General features: G+C 37.3%; 1 protein-coding gene across 16 annotated transcripts in view; it reads left to right on the plus strand.

Annotated features, from left to right (window-relative positions):
* Positions 1–18662, plus strand: part of LOC129742161 (sodium/hydrogen exchanger 7) — a 301385-nt gene that overhangs the window by 59601 nt on the left and 223122 nt on the right. For 6 of the 16 annotated variants that reach the window (XR_008736517.1, XR_008736518.1, XM_055734003.1 and 3 more), the window contains exons 2-11: positions 2585–2901; positions 2963–3249; positions 3308–3555; positions 3621–3823; positions 3890–4001; positions 4065–4218; positions 4451–4502; positions 4694–4723; positions 5132–5191; positions 5796–5899. Coding sequence is in view for 14 of the 16 variants with exons in the window: in XM_055734003.1 (XP_055589978.1) it covers positions 2585–2901; positions 2963–3249; positions 3308–3555; positions 3621–3823; positions 3890–4001; positions 4065–4218; positions 4451–4502; positions 4694–4723; positions 5132–5191; positions 5796–5899 (1567 nt within the window). In the remaining 2 variants the exon portion in view is untranslated. Of the gene's footprint in view, positions 1–2584; positions 2902–2962; positions 3250–3307; positions 3556–3620; positions 3824–3889; positions 4002–4064; positions 4219–4450; positions 4503–4693; positions 4724–5131; positions 5192–5795; positions 5900–18097; positions 18207–18276; positions 18433–18662 lie in introns of those variants that run through there. The other 10 variants (XM_055734002.1, XM_055734005.1, XM_055734006.1 and 7 more) reach the window with 7 other exon arrangements.

Consider the following 18662-nt stretch of genomic DNA (forward strand, 5'->3'; position numbering starts at 1 on the left):
GCGTATTGCCGAGCCTTGAATGCAATTTCATAATCCTGCCGTTCCATTTCTAGGATCCGATCTTCCTCCTGCTTTTTGGTTCTCTCCTTCTGTTCTTCCGTCTGGGACTTCCGTTTACCTTCGTCGGAGGAACTAGATTGTTGTTCGGATCCAACATTGGACTTTTCAGATCCTTCCACCTTTTTCGCAGACGCTGCTTTACGGGCTGCCGATGCTGATTCCTGTTTTCTCAACAGTTTAGAATACATCTGTTGGCACAATTCAGCTGGGCAGAACCACTTCTTTTGTCGCTTGACAGATTCGGTCACCCCAACACACCGAAAGTGGAACCATCCTTCGCATCCATTGCAGCAAACCATACCTTCGTTTTGGGTCGAGGCGCTACCACAAGTCACGCAAGGGGTGAGGGTGAAATCTTGTCCACTAGCACCTTCCATTTTGGAGGTTGATCCGATAAAAATTTCTTGAGTTTGTTACGTAAACTCTTCGGATCTATTTTATAAACACTGTTTCTTATAGCAGTTTTAGACAGCTCAAGCTGAAATATATTCAACATTTTATAAACATATGATCTTAAAAAAAATATAATGAAGGACTTACAAATTTTTAGTATTTCAATAACTCCTGATCCTGATCTCGGTACTAGATGAACCTTTTTCCCCTTTCTTTGTTTTACCCTTTATCAATTCCGGGTATAGATATTGACCTAATCGTTTTAAAGTAAGGTGTTAGGTAGTTTAAGGTGAAACTTTTGAGGCCACTTACTTTTGATTTAATAATCAATCGTGCACTTAGTCGGTTGAGCACTTGATGTCCTGCACTCGAATGAATAGGTACCTCTCATACCTAGATAAAAAAGGGGCTTTTACAAACTAGGAAACAATTCTAATCCGGCTCTAACTTACGATCCTATTTCGATAGGTTCAGATGAGGTGTTGATCGTCCTAACGATTCCGATTGAGTATCTGAGGTAACCTCAATTTTATCACCACAACTTTGCGGTATACAACCTGTTAGAGCATATACAATTTCTTAGCGCATGTTTCTTTTAATTCAATTTAATTCTATTTAATTTGGGAAACATACCTTCTACTTCTGGATTCCCTATCTAATTCCTTTTAAATAACTGGCTTATCGAGCTCACTGACTGACCACGTTTCTGTCTTAATTTCACTTATCTATTCTAAACCTTTTCGTCGCCTCGTTTAACCGCCACTTGTCAAACGTTGCCTTTCCAATCACCGTGTTTGTTTTGATTCCCCTACGACAGAGTTGGGAGATGGCTCACGTAGCTCTGGCCGTGTCAACAAAAAAAAAAGTCCAGTTTTGGCTTCGCATCGCGATATCTCATTTTTCACCAAAGCGATTTTTCAAACATTAATTTTAGTTTATTTCTGTTAGCTTGATTATTATTTTCATAGAACATACTTGGCCTAGAAGATAGCGTTCAAGTCTTCTAAGTCAGAGATCGAGTCTCGCTCGATCACGGCATACATACTACTGTTTCTGTGGTTTTAGCATTTAGCATTTAGTGTTAACACTTCAAGTCCCAATCTCAATCAATCGAATATTTCAACTTTCAAAACAACAAGAGCCAAGAACGAAGAATGGGAAAATGAGAGCTGTATCATTATTTGTATTCATTTTTTTTAAATTTCGATAGAAAATAACTCATAACCTCAATTAAAAAAAAAAATTAAATAACAAAGGTATATTTTTATAATTTGTCTCTGTTCGAAACATTTACATAAATTACTCAAACCGGTTTCTATTCTGTTTAGTTCCAAACTTTGCGTTTTTTTTATCATTTGGTAAGACTTTTAATAAATGTTTTTATACATTTTTAAATAAGTTTTCTCGTTAGCGAAAGATGAAAATGCGCAGAATTAGAGCCGGTTTCAGTGAGGTTTTTAAAAAAATTGAAATCTTAAGAAATAAAATCAATAATTAAAGGTGGAAAACGATTGAAGCTTCAATAATTTTTTTTTTGTTTTGGAATTTCATCATGGTAGGGGAGTCTAAATAAAATCAGTTCTAGGAGTTTTCAAACAACATGACCAGTTGGATTTTTATCGTGCAATCATTCTCCATCGATTACACCACGTAACAAAACCAAGTTCGTCGCGCTGTTGAGTTATTGACGGATTTTTCACGTTCATTTTCAAAAGAATTTTAAATGGAGCTCTACGTCAAATCGCTCTATGGACAAACGTCTTTTAAAATGAATGTCGTTGTTCAGAAGCACCCGTATGAATCAAAAGTTTTAAGACAAAGGGTGAATGATCTGTTATAGACAAACCGATTCACTTGATGATACCTTCAAATGTCTTTCAAATAAGATGTCTTTTAAAGCGATAAACTTTTGTAACGTGATTTCGATTGGGCACAGCATAAGCTTTTTTTTTGTTCATCTTGACAATGTACTGTGTCACAAAGCATTTCGATATTTACTAAATTCATGTTTTCAGGTAAGAATGTTTTTTGGGAAATTCTACTGTTACACAACATTTAGCTCGAGTATCTCAAATTGTACTTAACGATAAAATGCAGATTATATATGCCTTTTTTTCTTTTTATCTAATAGGTCTGATCGTCGGAGCCATTATCCGTTATGCCGGAACCACGACGCCCATCATCCACGTGTCGGTCGAACCGGAGGCGGAAGTCAAATTTAACCAAAGCCTCCCACCGGATAGCCTGTGGCTAACGTTCCCGGGCAAGTTATCTCCGGTCTCGCCCAACCCGGTGCGAGAAAATAAAACCTACTCGTACAGCTTCCGGGGAGAAGTTGCCAAGCTGGAAGAGAACGAAATCGACCTGAAGGCCACTTTCGATCCCGAAATCTTCTTCAACATCATCCTGCCGCCGATCATTTTCCACGCAGGTTACTGTTTGAAGAGGGTAAGAAATTCTGTATTCTTGCAAAAAGTGTCTGATGCAATGAACAATATTTATTTTTCAGAAATATTTTTTCCGTAACCTCGGAGCCATTCTCACGTTTGCCATCATCGGTACGACCCTGTCGGCGTTCCTCATTGGGGCCCTTATGTACGGGTTCGTGCAACTGGTGCCCAAGCTAAGTGCCAGCTTCACATTTTTGGATACACTCTACTTTGGGGCGTTAATCTCACCGACTGATCCACTGACAATATTAGCAATATTTAGCGATATGCACGTCGACGTTAATCTCTACGCGCTTGTCTTTGGCGAAAGTGTTCTCAACGATGCGGTTTCACTGGTGCTGAGCGGGTAATTATGATGTGTTTTCTATATTTTGAGGAAAACGATTTATTTATTCCTTTTACAGTGCTATTCAGAACTATGGAGAACACTATTCAAGCTCGGGAGATTTCGAAGGACATGCCTTCCTGAGATCTTTGGGTGATTTCTTTAGTGTATTTTTCTTCTCGCTTATAATTGGAGCATCGATGGGATGCATCACTGCACTGATGACCAAATTCACGCATATTCGTGATTTTCCTTTACTCGAATCAGCCCTGTTTGTGCTGATGTCATACAGTACTTTTTTGATAGCAGAAGCCGCTGAACTAACTGGTAAGTAGAATGTTTGATTCAGAAAAAAAATAAAAGCTATGACATCTTTTTCCCTAAAATTTCAGGAGTGGTGGCTGTACTGTTTTGTGGTATTTGTCAGGCACATTATACCTACAACAACTTGTCGGACGATTCGCGAACGCGTACGAAGCAAATCTTTGAGCTGCTGAATTTCCTTGCCGAGAACTTTATTTTCTCGTACATTGGCGTGTCCATGTTCACCTTTCCGAAACATCACTTCGATCCGCTGTTCATTTTCACTGGCTTCGTAAGTTTTTTTTGTTTGACATTTTATGTCTTCAATCTTTAACTTGGAAATACAATTTTATTTCAGATTTGCGCAGCCATAGGACGGGCCGTTAACATCTATCCGTTATCGGCATTGCTCAACATAGCTAGAAAACCAAAAATTTCTTGGAACTTCCAACATATGCTGTTCTTTGCAGGTACACTTCACGACTTGAGGTTTGTTTAGAAATTTGTTAAATACCTTTCGAACATCGTTTAAGGTCTCAGAGGAGCAATGTCATTTGCTCTGGCAATCAGAAACACGGTATCGGAGGCGCGCCAGGCCATGCTCACGACAACGTCACTGATTGTCATTGCCACCGTTATCATTCAGGGTGGAGCGGCAAACTTCTTGCTGAACTGGCTGAATATACCGTAAGTTTTTTTTGTGATACTTTACTGGTAGTTATTGTTACTCGCCCTGTAGATATACACATTTGTAGGTGTAGAGTTGATGATATATGTAGATATACCTACATTTAGAAAAAGATATAACAAGCTGTTTAACATGTTAATTAAAGTTCTAGGTAATATGTCTAGACATAAAAATAAGGAAACTTCTAGGAAACAATTATATCATCTAGCTAATGAAACTTCCGACTTTCAGGGTTGGCGTCGACGACGAAACGGAGGCTCTTCCCTACCAAGGAGTACGAAGTGTAAGTTGCTATCTATTCCCCATAATTCGATCCTTTGCTGCACAGTTTCATCACCAGACACACCGGTTTATTTCGAATGACTCACCGATTAATAATTGCAATCTTTTGTGAATAACTCTTTCTTTTCTTTTGTTTGTTCTCCACATCTGGCACCAATTATTTAACCGCAACGTTTTACTAATCACATTAAGGTTTACAATTCCATGGAGAATACGACAGGGGTATGTCTGATTTTTTTTGTTCAAATTTAGTTTCTGGTAAAGAACAGAACTTTCTTCCCCATACTGTTTACTTATAGAATTATCGAGCTTGTATTGTCGAATCTCCATCGTACTTTATTCTTCTCTTCACACTTCTATCACTAACTGCATGGTTGCTTTCCTCCCATAGTCTCTCCTATCTATTGTATATAAAAAATACCACTATTTGTTATGTAATTGGCAAGTTGAACCATCGATCTTACTTACTCTGTTCCCCTGTTTCTTCACATGATGAATCCTTTCTTCTGGACACAACTTTTGCTGGCGCTGGTACTGATCGCTTAATTTCTTTTGTACAATTCAATTTTTCGCTTGCCATCTCTCGAACCTGATAAATTGTACAAACTACTACCTACATGGTTTCCGCAGTCTGTCGAAGTCGGGTTGAATCTTAGTCAACTTCAGGTTAATCGGAGGACTAGTTCACTGGTAAGAAAATTGGCCTCAACTTCCAATACATTTCGGGGTTAGATAGAAACGTAGGTTCTTGAGTTCACTTTTATGTGAATGTTCATAAATATTTTTGAACATCTTAACCATTAACGTGAAAGATGATTCTGAGAGAAATCAAACATTTAACTCAAACAACCTCAGAAACAATCAAAAAGACGCGAAAAATGTTATAAGTATTTCCTTTTTAAACTTCACGAACATTTAGCTTTGAAATGTTGACAATAAAGGTTACGTGAATTGTCTTTGAATGCAAGTTTGTTTTAAATATGTTTAAATTCAACCTTAAAACTATCTCCCTTCACTTATTTATTCTACAAAAGAGCACAGTCAACATGTATTAACAATCTTATCGATTTGCAACCTAGGCGGAATATTTGTTAGTTGTCTATCGAATTAATTGATGTGTGATAACGCACTTTTAAATAATCTTTAAAACAAGTATTTCTTCATTCACTATCATTCATGATCATTGCTAATGCTCCATTACATCTTTATTTTAACTTTTGTTTTTGCGTGTATCTTAAACAAAAAGTTTGTATTCGGTGAAACTAATTTCTTTCTCTTACGCCCCCCCCTCCAGGACTTAGATCATCAGGACAGCGAAGGTGCCATCACTCCCGGAGGATCCCGGAAAGGGAACGAAAAAGCCGTTCTGGCTCGAGTTTGGGGCAACTTCGATACCAGGTAAGATTTTGATATTAAATTGCTAAATCAAATATTATGATACTGTCTTCTGAAAATTATCAAATTTTCAAGGTGTTCAAATCAAATTTTCTATCTGTGGAGATCGCGGGTTCAAGTCGAGTCAGTGAGCCTTAGTATATTTCTCGAAAAATTCATGATATTTACGGCTTATGTCCTTCAATTTCTTTTACCCTCATGTTTCTCTTAAAATTTTCTATCACCTTGAAAATTTGTTAAATTGCTGTATTTAGAAATTTTAAAGTTGTATAACAACAAGCATGGTTGGTCAGCACCTCCGAAATCCGATAGCGCATTGTGAAAATCGATATGTTTTCTGCTTCGATTTCGAGAATGCAACACTTTGTTCCGAAATTCTCTACACTCGTAATCGACTGAAACCGATGTCAAGTCTGGACCTTCCTCTTCTTCGATGCCCATCTGGATTCCTGTGAAGCACCTCTCAGCAAATCTCATTCTCATCTCTTCGCAGTTTGTGCCCATTGTTCAATCCATCTTCACTTACGTTCCCAATATCGATGTCTAGTGCCTTTTGATGACACCGGCGATGTAATTCCACATTTGACATCCATTTGCCAGGTCACCAAGCGCTGATGGTAGTACGCGCGAGCGATTCACAAATACATACTTGTAGTTTTAGCGTCGTCACCGCATATTCGCACAAAGTTTTGCACCCGTACAACAATGCGGAATCGACATTTAATTTGAGGATTCGGATTTTCGTTCGTGAAGAGATCCGACGTCACCGGCAGGTGTTTCGGAGACTAGCAAACGCAAATCGGGCTTTTCTAATCCTATGTCTGGAAGGATTTTCTGTGTTGATATCCATCGACTTCTTCTTGCCGACATTGATTTTGAAACCTGTTGCTTTGGAGCTTTCGGAGAAATCGACGAGTTTGCTTTGCCTATCTTGATATCTATAGGCCAGCAAAATAATACCATTATCCTGGTCAACTTTCGTTTAGCACGGCAATGATCGGATCCTCGACCCATTCAAGATTTTAACCATTACGATGAGAAAATACCGTTGATATGATAAACTTTTGTCTAACCCCAGCAGTTACCGGGATTGGATCAGCAGATCAGTGATCGGAAACCTTTTGAGTCAGAAGAGCCAAAAACAGAAAATTTTCAAAATTTCAGAGTAAGAAAGAGCCACATTGAAGATTTTTTGTTTATGTTTTTAATAAAAAAAAAAATCAAAATTTATGAAAATTTATGCTCAGTGAACTTAAGTTTAACGAAATTAACTTTAAAATCATATAGAGTTTTTGTTACTTTTGCTTGCAAAGTTTTTTAGATCTATTTCTGATTACCATAAAGTACATGGATTCTTTTCTGGATCGTCATCTCTTCTAACATGGCGTGATTTTATATTAATTTTAATGAGTTGGCAAATATCAGGTCGATAAAATTTAACAAAGGTACATGCATGAGATTAAAGTGAAAGAGTTGAACTTAATAACATGATCTATAATATCTTCGGCAAAGAAAAACTTTTTAAATAACAAAATAATGGGAAATAAATTTAAATTTTTTAAAAATTTTCAAGTTTTCTCATGACAATTTCCCAGAATTAGCTAATACTTTCAATAATCCAGAAGGATGGGGTTAAATTCAACTGAAAGTTATGTAGTCAACAATTTAAATCTTCAAAATCACACTCCTGATAACAGGCTACATTTGTTATTCCAACGAGTGTTCATACTTTTAGGCAACTATAAAATTAAAAAATCTTATTTAATATCAAATGTGATATTTTCAGCATTATGCGTCCAATTAATGAAGAATGAAATTGAATATATTTAAGATAATTCATCAATGCTTACTAAAGCTTAGATTTCTGGAAAAAATCGGTGGTTTCACCAGTATAAATCTGTAATAATGTGATTCTTTAGCCTTCATTTCAATTCATTGAAAAATTGCGGCAAATAATAAAGAGACGGTAAATTTTAACTGGCAAGATTAGTTCAAGGACACTTTTGAAGTTCCGAAACAAAAAATAATAAAAATAAATCAACGGTAATTACCTAACTCTTAATCAAAAATAAGTAAAATTTTTCCGCTACTGAAACATTGTTCAAAATTTGTGAGCTCTTGATAGATCTTGGCTTCGGACATCACATTTGAAATTTTATTAGTTTATTTTTATTTAATTTATTTTTCGATTAAAAGTATTTTACCTGTAATTGAGTTTTCAAATATTTTTTAAGAATTGAAATTCTCAGTCATTCTCATAGCTGATTTGAATTTGAAAAGCTGTCCAATTTTAATTTGTAATTCCCAATTCTTAGTTTTGGAATTTGGTATTTAAATTTTATGCATTTTTTCACTTTCCAAACCGTTATCTATTGAATAAGCTTTCCAGATTTTTTCTCTGTACGTTTTCAGGCTTGGCAAATTTTAAACTCTAATCCAGGTAATATCCTGGTGAATCCGGCCAAAATCTAGGTATTTTGCATGAAAGGCAAGTGAAAAGCTGAAAAACGAACACACTAAAAATATTTTTCACCGAGGCACATCGGCGGCGTTCAAAGCTTACAATTATCTCACAATTTCAAAAACTGCATCCGTATTAATTTCGCTTAAACAGGTTAAAAATTTGGAATTTTGTAAAAATTGTGAATAATCCTGGAAGAAACCGGGCCTTTTTCCGCGTTATCCGGCAACCGGGTCGGACCTGGCATTCCCAATTTTTTTTTTAAATCTGAGCAAGCCAGGTTCAAACCAAGCAATCTTGAATGCTATTGGGATAAAGCATGGATCACTACAAATCTGGACGCATTAAAACGGGTCTATCTCGGAGCTATGTAAACGAAATCAAAATGTTTTGAACTTAAAATGTAGGGTTTTTATTGCACCTTAAAGGAAAAATAATTAAAAAAATATTCCGATGTTATTTTGATGAATTTTCGAACTTTCCGTCGAGTACCACTCATTATAATTTGGACACCCTATTCGCTGACCTCAGCGGCCATTTTGTTCCACAATCTCTTCATCTCTGTTGCATCCCGAGTCGTCAGACCATTCTTCTTCGTCTTCCGCTTGACAATTGCCCAAAATTTTTCGATAGGGCGAAATTGAGGGCAGTTGGGCGGGTTGATGTCCTTTTCGACAAAATCTACCCCGTTGCCCCGATACCACTGTAGTACCTCTTTGCTGTAGTGGCAGGTTGCCAAATGTGGCGAAAACTTTACTGGTCCTTTGTGAGATCTAATGTACGAAAAAAAACGTTTTTCATGCACTCCTCCTTGTATATTTCGGAGTCCATGGTCTTGTTTTTCACAAAACCCGGGGTTTTTCATCCGCAGCTGCAAATACCTTGCCAGATCAAACACTTTCTTGCAAACTTATCGGCAAAAACGAATTCGAACTTGCCGGGGACATCACTCCGACCCAGTGCAGTGCACCACTGCAGTGGCTTTATAAAAATTTTGGCCTGGAAGCTGCCCAAAACCCATCTTTACGTACGTTTCGTCATTCATGAGGAAGCATCCGTCGAACTTCGTTGCAATCTTGTTGTATAACTTCTGAGCACGTCCTTTGGTTACTAAATCCTGCTTCAATGTCCGGTTTGGTTTCTTATTGGCCCGATAGGATCTTATTCCTTCGCGCAGACGAATCCTTCTGACGGTGCACCGGTCGGCGTTGAATTTCTTGGCGATGTCGTAGTCCGACTACCCTGTGTTTGCCTTAATCGTTCTCAACGCCTTCAAATGCAGTTTCCGATACTTAATTCCACTATGACGCTTGGTATGAACCTGCCGATCGATAGTATGCATCTCACGGAAACGTTTGAGAACGGTATAAGTGGTTGATTTGACCATTTTTAACGATTTCGCGATTTTTGAACCCGACTACGTCGTGTTTTTGACTTGAGTGTCCAAAATTAATTTTCGTCTCGCGGCTTCGATCTTTTTTGGAACAAAACGAATCGTAATGAATTTTTCAGCACTGATAGAGGAAACATTTCCCAACAAAGTACTGTCAAAAAATTCCAGATCCGACAACTAGGAGCGCTGTGGTATAATAAACAGTGCGTCTAGATTTGTAGTGATCCATGCTTTATCTGTATTTTTTTCAATAATTATTTTATTTGAAACGGCTCATACGTGTTATCAGTATTCGAATAGATACAGTTGCGTTCAAAAAAGAATGAAATCGCGTGAAGCTGCGCTCCCACTTCCAACTTTGACAAGCTGCCATTTCTCTCTCGGTTGATAGTTTTTCATGAAAATTTCACACAATCTAGTTCAACTATCCAACTAACACTCTACGAAATTTGAAGTCTTTACAATCAAGGGAAACAAAGATAGAGCTATTTCCGTAAAAAAGGGAAATTTGGAGTTGCTTCACTAAACTTGCTGTTTCTTCGACAATTTTCATTGAAAATCCTTGAAATTTGGTCCAAAGATGTAAAAATGTTTGATCTAATACCAGGCCAAGTTTCGTCAAAATCGATGAACGTGATCAAAAATGGTGCCGGGTAGAAAATCAGGTTCCTTATCACCCAGCAGACGATTTCATTCTTTTTTGGACGGATGTTTGTATGGAAAACATAGTAATCCATGTATTTTTGGTTTTTCCTTTCACAAAATCAAAATTTATTACAAAGAAGGTTGTAAATTGATAGAAACTTCATTCCTGCTTTGTTTAGAAATAGAAATTGTTCCAACTGAGCTGGTATTGAAACACAAGAGCGAATTGAATACTCGCTTTAATTGTAAATCAAATTTATTTACCGGAATAATTAGCAGTAGCAGGTCATTTCTGAATCTCTGTTCTTATTATTTCGAGCTCTGTTGAAACTTTTTCTCTTCCGAAACAAAGCACGAATGAAGTTTCTATCAATTTACAACATTCTTTGTGATAAACTTTTTATTTTGTTAAAGGAAAACCAAGAATACATGGATTACGATGTTTTCCATACAAACATTCGTCCAAAAAAGAATGAAATCGTCTGCTGGGCGATAATGAACCTGATTTTCTACCCGGCACCATTTTTGATCACGTTCATCAATTTTGACGAAACTTGGCCTGGTATTAGATCAAACATTTTTACATCTTTGGACCAAATTTCAAGGATTTTCAATAAAAATTGTCGAAGATACAGCAAGTTTAGTGAAGCAACTCCAAATTTCCCTTTTTTACGGAAATAGTTCTATCTCTGTTTCCCGTTATTGTAAAGACTTCAAATTTCGTAGAGTGTTAGGTGGCATCCATAAATTACGTAACGCAAAAAATGCACTTTTTTTACCCCCTCCCCGCCGTATGTCACAAATCGTAACGCTTCGACTACCCCCCTATGAAAATTACGTAACGCTGACAATAACCCCCCCCCCCATCTTCCCATGATTTTAAACACTGATTTCCGAAGGTAAAAAAATATATCATAATTTTTTTAAGGTTCTTTAAAACGGAATTGTTATTCATCCAAATCGCTTCTTTAGTACTCATTGATGATAACTCTCTGATAAAGTAAATTAATTGTCTTATTACGAGTTGCTCTGTGCTTGTTAACTGGTGATCTACCTTGTTTACTTTATTTTGTTCAAGCAACATAACTTGTTATGCAAAATATACTCCATTTGGTAATATTCTCGGAATAATCAAAATCAATTGAGAAAAAATAGTAAAATTTCCATCTCAAGGATGGATTGAGTTCTTGGGAGTAAATGTACCTTATATTTGGTTTTCCAACGGGTAATTCACTGATATCCAATACACGTTTAGTCTATCTTAGAATCTTTAAATAGGAATGGTTACAAATCAGTTTCAATCTTGTTTAAGCTAACAAATTTTAAGTTGATTTTGGTTTGCTTATCATTCAGCAAAAATTGCATGATATCAAAAAAGCTGCAATTAAACTGAAATTTTTTTAGGAACAAAATCGTTACGTAACGATGAGCATACCTCCCCCACCCTCCCTTCCCCCCTAGGAGCGTTACGTAATTTATGGATGCCCCCTTAGTTGGATAGTTGAACTAGATTGTGTGGAATTTTCATGAAAAAATATCAACCGAGAGAGAAATGGCAGCTTGTCAAATTTGGAAGTGGGTGCGTAGCTTTACGCGATTTCATTCTTTTTTGAACGCAACTGTACATTATAATTATCGTTTTCAATTCAAATAAATAAGATAGGATTGAGGTGGTGTTTCCCAAAAAATGTATGTTTCTTCCCGTTGAAGTTGTAAATATTTTTCAAAATTTGATGAGGATTACATTGTTTGATTTCAAAACAAAAGCTGTCTCAGAAGTACTTTTTTCGTTAATGATAATCTTAGATTTTCCTGTTAGCTACAGCTAAACTATTGTGTTTAATTCACTCAAAACCATATATATACGCTTTTGAAATAAATATACTGATTTTAGTTTTTGTTGCTTTAAAACAACAGTTATTCAAAAAATGTTATTTTGCAGTTTGATTCTTTTTGCTTGTTTCTACAGCGGATGAAATTTTTGAATTCTCTTCTGGACCTAAATAAATCTGTGTGCAAGGTCACAAGACGCAATGATCGCTTTAGCAAGAATTTATAAATATTTTATTCAAAAATATATGCAATATTAGTGCAGTGAGCTGAAGAGCCGCAGCTTTACATCAAAAGAGCCGCAGGTTGCCGACCTATGGGCTAGACATCTCTGCCAGATCGATCCTTTAAATTTTTGTGAAGAGTGCTGCCCAAAGGCTGCTCTATGCTGAATAAAATAGTGATAAAAGACAGGAGAGCTTGAGCTTGAGCTTGAGCTTAGATCAACCGTACATTTCAGTAGTTGCTACTCCGTGATTGACAAGAACCATCAAAATTGTACATAGATCCAACTAAATGGGGCTTGGGATTAGCATACCATTTTCTGTGTACACGTTTCGAAGGTTCCTTATCTTTTATGGTCAATAACGGCGCCGGCCACGTCCTTACGGTTCATCGGGGAAAGGGAAGGATTGTTAGCTCGACTTCCGTTGCTACTAGAGACCGAATACACCTCTAAATCTCCACGGTCGTCACAGGAAGGGTGGTTTGTTAGTGGGGGAGGTAAATAAGATCGGGATTCCCTTTGGGAAGGGATGTGATCAAAGCAAAATGATCGTCGCGTCGCACACTATCGAGTACATCGCGTTTTTATTTAGAGCAAATACGTCCTAACGTGGCATTCTCATACACGTACAATGCACTTGGCACATGTGCAACTCACCGAATTTTATCGCCCGTTGAATCGAGAAGAGCAAAACGTCCTAACGTGGCATTCTGATACACGTACAATGCACTTGGCACATGTGCAACTCACCGAATTTTATCGCCCGTTGAAACGAGAAGAGCCAACCGTCGTAACGTGGCACTGTCATTCACGTACAATGCACTTGGCGCATGTGCAACTCTCCGAATTTTACCACGCACTTATAACGAGAAGAGCAAAACGTCCTAACGTGGCATTGTCATACACGTACAATGCATTTAGCACCGGTGCAATTCACCGAAGATTATCGCGCGCTTAAAACTAGAAGAGCAAAAACGTCCTAACGTGGCATTGTCATACACGTACAATGCACAATTTTATCGCGCGAGCAAAACGTCCCAACGTGGCATTGTCATACACGTACAATGCACCTTGCACCGTTGCATCTCACCGAATTTCTCCGCGCGCTTACAACGAGAAGAGCAAAACGTTCTAACGGGGCATCAATGTACTTAGCACCGGTGCAACTCACCGAAGATTATCGCGACACTTTATTTATAAACACGGACGACCGAACCAACCGATCACGTCAATTTTCCCCACGCTAACACACACACCCACACATACGCCCCCCTCCCCCCCCCCCCCCCACACACACACACACACACACACACACACACACACACACACACACACACATAATATTCTGGCGAGAAAAAACCCCACTACTTAGCTTCTTTATATCCACGGTGCCACCTTCCAGTCGCCACATATTAGCCGTCGAAAATCCAATTGGATAAGCTCTTGTCATCGTACTGACCCGTGCTGTCACGTGCAATGTTGCATTCAATACTACCATGCAACTCAGTGTAACGCCTGTTACACTCGTTACTTCAATTTGGAGCTTTGTGCTGACGTTTTAAAGAAGCTTTTAGAACAAAAGCTCACTAGCTCCAAAACAGAATTTTCGATGCCATTTTCAAGATGGACACCTCTTCCAAATTAAAATCAACACTTCACGCACAGAAAAATCACCAAATCACGCCATTTCACCAGAAATTTCACTTTCTCCGACGGCCATCAATTACCGCGCGATCAAATAACTCTTTTAAAAGAATTAATAGCACACATTTCACTAGAAATTAGTTAATTTTCGACACCAACGCGAGGAAAACGTTTTGGACTTGGAAATGTTGCCAGAGCTCCTCCCCTTAGAAAATTATATTGAATAGAGTACAAAAACTTAAATTAATTCTTCACAATACTCCATCACAATATCACTGAGCTTCTGCACTTACATTTTGTACCGCCGCGTGCTTCCTGAACGGCTGTCTTAGTTGGCTTAAGGGTACGAACACAGTCAAAATAGTGATAAAAGACAGGAGAGCTCATAAATTTGAAGATCAAATTTAAGATCAATAACAAACAAATTCAACATCAGAATATCTAACTTTCCATGACTATGGTTTATTGTATTTGACATATCGAAAGAAGAATAAATATAAGCATATATGCTTTCAAGTTCAAACTATAATCGCGATAGGTATAAGTCTGAATATTGTAACATCTCATTAAAACAATTCAATCAATTTAAGTTAGTTCACTTCAGTCACAGGTCATAGTACAAAGGTAATGTGTTCAGCTATCAACTGGAAGACTCAAGCTCAATTCTTCAAGCATTCAAACTTTTCAAGTGAAATTTTTATTCAGTGTAGAAGCAATATACAAATATTTATTTGAGAAATGTAATATGTAATTCAAATGTAGTTTAACAATGAACGCTGTATTTTTTTACAAATACTTTTTGTTGTGGTCTCATTTAAAAGCTGAACAGCCTTCTACCGAGTTTCGAAAGTGAAACTCGAATGTTTCGATAAGAACTTGAATCTTGAGCAGATTTTTTTTATAGAATATTGATGCTTAATTCAAAGCTGGGTAAGTTCAAGTGACCGTTCTATGGAACTTTTGATTACTTGAGCATTCGATAAAAGTTCAAATTTTCCTCAAGGGTATCAGGTAAAAAACGAAATCTTTAAAGTCGGTCTCGATTTTGTTAGTGGCATGGTAGCACCAATGATGAACAGCAGTCTTTAGGTTGAGGCAGGTATCAAAATTCTGCTTGAAACTCTTGAAAATCTTAAAATCTTCGAAATAAGTAAAAAATAAACTTCAAAAGATCGAAAATTAACTGATTTAATTGATTTTTTCATAGCTAAAGAATCGATCTGAAAAATCCGCAATTTTCGATCTGTCAATAGATGACCGACTCGGTCTTTCAGCTGAATCCTAGAATTAGTCCTTGTATTACTAAGGAGTGTATTCGAAAAAAAAATGCAACACTCTGTTTTGTGAATAACTTTTGAATGCATGGATGGAAATTGATGAAAATTTCAGCGAAGCTACCTGGAATTTCAATGTTTATATGTGCAAACTTTTGTAATGTTCTGTCAAGTGGTTTTTGAGATAGTGTCCAATGAAGAAGTTTTTCGACTTTAATATTTGGACAACACGTGCGACATCTAAAATGCATACTGTTAACCATCCTTTTTTCAAATCAAGGCATTTTTTGATTACGTTTTCTGTTTCTGCTTGACCTTCAAAATAACTCAAAATTTTGAATTTTGTCGAAGTTATAAGAAATTTAGCCGATTGTCCTCCTTCGGCACAAAAACCACCTAGTTGACTGTTATCACTCCACCACTGTTTTTGCGTGATGGAACGATTCCAGATCCGACTTAAACGCAGTATGAATTTTTGTGGGATCTATTGAAGTGCTTTGCAAAGAAAACGGTCGCATTTGGAGGCAGTCTTCTTTGTATTTTTAACCATTCGTGTCAATCGTTATGAAACACTGACTGATTTGCAGTTTCCACAGATGGTTGACGTTAAATTTTTCAATTTTGTCTCTTTGTTTATCTCAGGAAAATACAGGCCTGACTTGTAAACAAAAAGTTTTTGGTTGGAAACCTGTCAGGTAAGGCCTGTCAGGTAAAGGTGTACGTTCGTTTTGCTGTCCATTACGAAGTTTTTCAAAATATTTCCCCACTAGCAGTCCAAATATTTTGCAGACGATTTGACCACCGTATTTTGTTTATTCTACCGGTGGGCAGCTTTTCTACCTTGTAGAAATAAAGTCAGGCCTGTTTATTAGTCAGCTATTTGAACCAGTCACAAACTTTAGCTCACTATTGGATCCTCTGGGACTTCTAAAACAATTTACCATGTAAACTTTGGTCGAAAAGTTTATTTCCAGCTGTTTTGGATCTCCCAATGGGACTTCTCTGGATTTTTCTCGATCCTGCTCAAAAAGTTTTGTCAATGAACTTCAGCATTTGGCGATATCTCAAAAACCACCTGACAGATAATCACCTGTACATGTACACATTACACAATTAGGTAGATTCACAGAAAATTTCATCAATTTTCATCCATGCATTCAAAAGTTATTCACAAAACAAAATGTTGCATTTCGAATACACTCCTTAAGATGGCGAGAAATGCCATACATTAACGAATATCTCCAGTGGAGATGGCTCATTTTCGCTCTTCGGCTAGGGAGTTTGTCCAAGTTGTCTTGTCTCGTCAACAAGCTCGGTTAACTGCCTTTTCTAGCTCCGCATATCCTGAGCGAACGGCTGCCTTGGCTGACCATGTACCAAGTCAGCCTGGTGTAGCATGCTCAGTTAGACTGAGTCTATTTGGGATCATTTTAAAATTTCTCAAACCCTGGGGTCTTAAAAGCTTCGTTTTGGTTTGAACTCATCCAGATTTTTGTATCAATTTATAAATTCTAGAGAACGAAAATTTGCACTGAGGTGGATTTTTCATTTAGGGGGGGGGGGGGGGGTTAGGGTCTAGCGGGTAAAAAAAACACCATTTTCACGATTTTTTTCTAGAGCTATCGTTCAAACAAATGTATTCAAATTTTGTGCATTATACAAAGCATTGTTAAAAGAACATTTAGTAATATTTTCGTAGAAAAATATTGAAAAATGAGCCGGTGACGGAGCACTTTCGAGGATGCCTTTTAGAAAACAGGATTTGCGGTGGACACTGTATCTCAGCACAGAATCATCTGAAGTCAAGAAATCAGAGCACAATATTTTTAATTGATGTTTTTCTGGACCCCAACGTTTTTATTTAACTTAAAAAAAATTTTATGAAATTTTTGTGGCTGTTTGAAGTAAAAACTACGATTTTTCACGAAAAATCCGCCATTTTTTATCTGTAAAATCTCCCTAAAGTAAAAAAAAAAAAGGAAAACGTTGGGGTCTGGTATTTTATATGTAGAAAATATGTTCCAAATTTGAAAAGAATCGGATAAGTAGTTTTCAAATGACGATGTGCACGTACTTTGAAAATGTGCTTTCGAGAAAAACGCGTTTGAAGTTTCTGCTCTTGCTTGCAGTATTAGATAGGAGGAGATAAAGGCCCATAATTTCTACAATTTTGCTTCATGACTTGAAAATTTGACACAACATTCTTGAAATGTTTTACAATAAGAAAATAAAAAAATAAAAAAATCGTTTTTTTTTAAGTGTTAGACCCTAACCTAAGAATCTAAGCTACACTCACACTCATCGGTTTATTGTCCTTCTTCTCCATCTTAGAAGCATGCTTAAAACTCTTTAGAATAAGCGTTTGATTGATGGAATGGTAGTTACCTTACATATTCTATACAATGTCTAAAGCGACGGTGACAGGAAACAATCACAATCGGTGGAATCTGAACTGCACGAACGTCGGTATTGCCAAGTTGTCGTTAAAAATTTGTAACGATACGTTAGTATTTATGATTTTCAATAATTCTCTTCCTGTCAAACGAGCTGTAAAGCTCGTGAAGCTAAATAACTCTCTCAACAAGACATTTTCACCATACTATCATAACATACGTTGGAACTCTGTATAAAAAATTTCCTGAATTTTTTCATCTAATGGAAAAAAAACCAAACCATTGGACAGTATTTTTCCTTCAATTTAAATTGTATTTCTTTCTTTATTAACAAGGTACATGAAGCCACTGCTGACCCACTCGAGACCCACCCTGCTGGAGACGCTTCCGGTTTGCCTGAGTCCGATTGCGAGACTCCTGACGACTACCGAGCAGCTAACACAGGTTCGTCACTGCCTTACTTCCCCCCCTATAAGTCTTTCAACTGAAGTGCTGTTTTATCTATACCAATAAGATGTTTTGATTTCATCCCCTCCCCGAAACGCGCGAAACCCTCGAAACACAGGATGGTCCCACCAGGCGAGAAGATTCGGATTCGGATCTGTGCATCGACGACGACGATCGAACTTCGCGGGGCGACAGCAGCATACGGCGCAATTCGATCAACCGTGTAAGTATACGCCTTGTCTCGGATGACCATTCCATTCTTGCGAGCTATAAAAATCGGGACTGAATACTAACTAATACGCGCGTGAAGTTTAGACTAAATAGTTCACATTGTAGTACTTTTTTTCTGTATACAAATCTATACAAAACTGAATGATAATAACCGCATGATCGTAAATATTAGGGCGGATTACACTAACTAGTCTTAGACGCGAGTTATTTTTAGAGCGGCTG

The sequence above is a fragment of the Uranotaenia lowii genome, chromosome 2, assembly GCF_029784155.1.
Source record: "Uranotaenia lowii strain MFRU-FL chromosome 2, ASM2978415v1, whole genome shotgun sequence".
Taxonomy (NCBI): Eukaryota; Metazoa; Arthropoda; class Insecta; order Diptera; family Culicidae; genus Uranotaenia; species Uranotaenia lowii.